Raw genomic sequence first — 4,205 nt, 5'->3', positions numbered from 1 at the left:
GTTTATTTTTTTTTTTATGAATTTAATACTAGTTGGCTCCTTGTAAACGTAAACTCCTCAATCATATATGTAATTTTAAGGCACAGAAGATTGATTGCTGTGACCCCGTTTTCATCTTCTTATAAATATTTTTGTAAAAATAATCACAGCATTTCAAAGATTTCTGCCAAGAGTGATGGGGTCGGGGTCTCACTGCCTCTCTCCTCCATCATTACGTACCCTCCTTCGATCAGTCATCCAAGGAGTGAAACATGATATAGCCTTCCGTTTAGCATCCAGACGGGCGACGCACATTCATCAGAGGCGCCAGCAGTAATCCAAGTCCTCGTACCATCCATCCTCTGGCACTGATTTTATGGAGAGCGACGATGTCACGTGACTTTTTGGGGCAATAAAAAACCGTTCCTTAATTAAAAGCCCCCAAAGCACTGAAGGGCCAGCGGCAGCTCTGTTGCTAAGAGGGGAGAGGTGTGTGGTGTGTGGAGTGTGGAGTGTGCTGTGGGTTAAAGGGAAGTCATAAAAAGTCAGCAAGCGCAAAAAGTCATAAACAATAAGGAACAAACAAAGAGCTAAAACGCTGGCAAATAGCGATTGAAATGTTGGCAAATAAAAAATAAATAAACTTTCAGCAAAAGCAAAACCAAAAAACAAAATTTAGAAGAACAGGTTAGGATTGGGGAAACAGTGCTTTGGATACACTTCAGAATTGATTTGTTCGATTTTATATCTCTTCTCTTTATAACCAGAATATATCCAGCTCACAGAAATAAAGAACAAATATTAAACGGGAAATAAATGAATGGAGTCTCTGAATTGAATGTTTTTTAGTTGAGTCACACGTACGTACAGCTATGATACCGTATCCTAGGGTAGAGCATTACGACGGAAACTGTGAAAGAAGCATGAGTTCCACTCAAAGGCACACGCCCACCCCACCATCCACACACATATAATCACAGTTTTTAGCTCTCTCCCACTACCTAGTTGCCTAGCCGCTCTCTTCCCACTAACTAGCTGCCCCTGGAATGCTTCTCCCTCCACGCTTTGAGCAATTTTTGCAAAAGTTTTTTAGTTAAAGCTTGTTGCTGCCACTGCCACTGCTGGCTGTCTGGCAAATTAATTAGTTAATTATGCTTTGTCTCTCGATTTTTTTCTTTTTGAGGCACGTGCCACACAAGCGCCTCTACGTGACTTCATCATTTGTTGCAACACGAAAATGTATCTGTTGAGAGATTTCGTGGAGTCGCCTATTAACATGCAATGATTTATGATTTGTGCCATGGAAAAATAACTTAAATTTTCATTTTCATTTGCAGGTGAGTCACGAGTACTGAAAACATTGGCCAATTGTCTGCCAATTTACCAACTTGTCTGCGTTTTTGTGGGTGAGTTTTAAGCTTTAGTACGTACGAGCAAGAGTACGAATACGACGAATACGAATACGAGTACTCGTACGATTTCCGTTTTTTATGAGCGGACAAGAGATATGTTCGTTCATTGAAAATCCATTGGCATTGCAAAGTCGTATAAATGTTTATGGTGCTGAAAAATAAAATGGAAATTTAAAGGGAAATATTCGCCAGATAAACATGGGGTTGTCTCGCGATTGTCGGGTGGGGGTTGGGTTACTGGGTAAGCCGTAAAAATTGTATTGCATTTTAAATAGAGTCGAAAGGTGTATGAAAATATAGGGTGGGGTTAGGCAAAGGGGTTCTCGATGGAAGAGATACTAGATTAAAGAGTTTCCTAAGTAGTATACGATAGTAAAATGTGAGAATATTTAATGTTCATAGAATATTTGAAGACATTTAGACGTTTAGAAGCTTAGCAGTTTGTAAATAGCTCTCTTAAAACAAATGCGAAAATTTTTTTGTAAATTGAATCTTTAATTCTTGAATATTAAGCTATTGACAAAGTCTGCCACATTCTTTTTGACTAAGAGGCATCAATTTTCTTTCTATTTCTCATTTTCCTCCTCTGGGATTTTTCTTTTCTTTCATATTTCTCACTTTTTTTCTGTGGGTATCCATCATTATCTCTGAAAAATACTTGATTGAAGTACTACCCGTATTACAAATAGTTCCATTTTTTCTCTTTATTTTGTTCTCTGTATTTCCACCTTTTTTGCTTTGCATTGGGTTTACCTGGTCATCTGCATCCAATTTGAATGCAATCTCATCTTAAACTTTTTCTTCTCCATCCATTAAACTTCGCCCCTCATCGACAGTCATCGAGACGACTCCCATTCGCCATCCTATACCCAATCTTCGATGCAATTTGAAGTGCAACAGCAGCCGCCTGCGCAAAAATAAATAAAATAATATACAAATAGTACGAAAAAAGAAAAAAGGAATACGAGAGAGAGAGAGAAGAGAATTCTGTGTGCAGTTTTTGTGTTTTCCTGTTTTTTTTTTTATTTATTTATTTTTATCTCCTGGCGTATTCCTACGCAATAAATATTTCTCGAAATGTGTAGTGTTTGTGTTTGTACATACATATTTAAGCACTTTTATGTGAGATGAAGAATCGCCAGAGAGATAGATGTTTGTATGTTTTTTTCCAGTAGCAGTTGCCATTAAATGCCTAATGGCATTGAACCTGCACTCGAAACTGGGTTTGGACTGATCTATTGGACTGGTTGTTGGTTGGTTGGGTGAAGTTGTAGAGTAGCCACATTTCCATTGCCATTGCCATTTGGAGCAGATGCGAAACGGTTCATTAAGCAATTTTCTATGGCATTTCCGCGCAAGCTTTTCATCATCATCACGATGATGATTGAGCTGGAAGTTGATCATCATGAGCGCAATTCTTGTGCATTGGCTTTGGTTTCTAACGGCACCTGCATTGTGGCATTGGGTAGACTTTCCTTATTGGAATTGATCATCACCGCCGTCGACTCCACCACATTCTTGATTTCTTCGATTCGCGTCCGATTCAGTCATTAAGGTCTTGGCAAATATGTGAAATTATAGGAAATTAGTGTTAAGGGGGCGGCCGATACCTACATATTTGATGGTACACATACTGCTGGCACCTTAACAACATGTTTTTCATCTGTACTGCTTTTTGCAATCTTTTTGATCACTTGAAAGATATATTGAACATGCACCATTAATGGGTTAATTAGTGCAAATGAATAGCAGTGGAAAAGCAACAAGTACAAATGGTATGCAAGACATTACGACTAGAAGGATACCCTAAGAAAGTGAAAAACTCCATGGCTATATTTAAATTTTGAGCACTTTTAGCCTTGGTAGTCATATATTGTATTGCCTTTCCATATATTCTATATACAACACACATACACACATATACCCTTCAACTCCCCTCCCCGAACACCGCAGACAACAGAAACATTTGGCATTGAGTTGTTCCCTTATCTCCACTCCGCATCTCTCCCTCTGTCTCTCTCTCTCTCTCTCTCTCTCTTGCGCTCTTGCACTCTTGTACTTTATTCCCCTCCGCTCTCGTACTCTTCAGCAGCATTGACAAACTTTTGCGCCCTTTCCCTTTTCAGCAATTGTCGTAACTGTTGTTGCTGGTTTTCGGTTCTGTTTGGTGCATTGCCAACACCCACACACACACCCATACACACACACACACAAATACTGGGGGCTGGCTATCTGTGCGCACGATCAGCTCCGATCGTTGTCGTCGTGTCTCTGGTGGCGCTCGTGGAGCCGCCGGTCCGCCACTTTTGGCGCTGCCAACTTCCTCCAACTCTGGCTCGAGTCAGTCTTTTGTTTGGGGCTGCTCGCGTCGGTTCGAGCTTTTCATTTGGAGTCTGTTCTTGTTGTGTATTTTTCCCCCCTTGGAGAGTGGAGTTCGTTCTGTTCGGTTCCGTTCCGTTCCGACTATAGTTTCCGATCCGATCCGCACTCCGCGGTTTGTTAGTGTGCAGTCTGCAGTGCCAGTGATTGTTGGTGTTTTATTTATTTTTTGAAAACAAGTTTATGCGTTTTCAATCTGCGACTGCGATTATTTCGTTTATTGTCATGCTCGATTTAACCGCAGAATTCAACAAAGAATTGGATACGAAAACGGAGAAAACCATTCGAGTTGCTGCCAGCATTTTGTAAGTACGCATTCGGAACAAGTCGGCACAAGTTAGAGACAATTATCAAACTGTTAATCAGAGACGCGACGGTCTTTGTGTGTGCAAGTGTTAATTTCTGGGTGAGAAGAGCTAATAGAGAAGCAGCAGA

At 40.4% G+C, this 4,205-nt stretch overlaps 1 protein-coding gene across 1 annotated transcript; it reads right to left on the bottom strand.

Moving 5' to 3' along the window:
- Positions 1-2,060: 2,060 nt before the first annotated feature.
- Positions 2,061-2,922, bottom strand: LOC121404500. Its single transcript, XM_041594122.1, has 3 exons — positions 2,840-2,922; positions 2,496-2,780; positions 2,061-2,298 (listed from the first exon to the last, which is right to left on the bottom strand). Exons 1-3 carry the CDS (start codon positions 2,882-2,884, stop codon positions 2,218-2,220), a joined length of 411 nt encoding a protein of 136 aa, XP_041450056.1. The 5' UTR covers positions 2,885-2,922; the 3' UTR covers positions 2,061-2,217.
- Between the last annotated feature and the right edge of the window lie 1,283 nt (positions 2,923-4,205).

This window comes from Drosophila obscura, unplaced genomic scaffold, assembly GCF_018151105.1.
Source record: "Drosophila obscura isolate BZ-5 IFL unplaced genomic scaffold, ASM1815110v1 contig_1, whole genome shotgun sequence".
Lineage (NCBI taxonomy): Eukaryota > Metazoa > Arthropoda > Insecta > Diptera > Drosophilidae > Drosophila > Drosophila obscura.
Note: the sequence above shows the minus strand (reverse complement) of the source record. Positions and strands in the feature narration are given on the sequence as shown.

Excerpts from the sequence above, each read along its gene's own strand:
- LOC121404500 (XM_041594122.1), bottom strand. The coding sequence starts at position 2,884 with ATGATCAATTCCAATAAGGAAAGTCTACCCAATGCCACAATGCAG. Across the intron at positions 2,781-2,839 it reads TACCCAATGCCACAATGCAG|CTCAATCATCATCGTGATGA; the intron begins GTGCCGTTAGAA and ends ATCAACTTCCAG. Across the intron at positions 2,299-2,495 it reads ACATAAAAGTGCTTAAATAT|GCGGCTGCTGTTGCACTTCA; the intron begins GTATGTACAAAC and ends ATTTTTGCGCAG.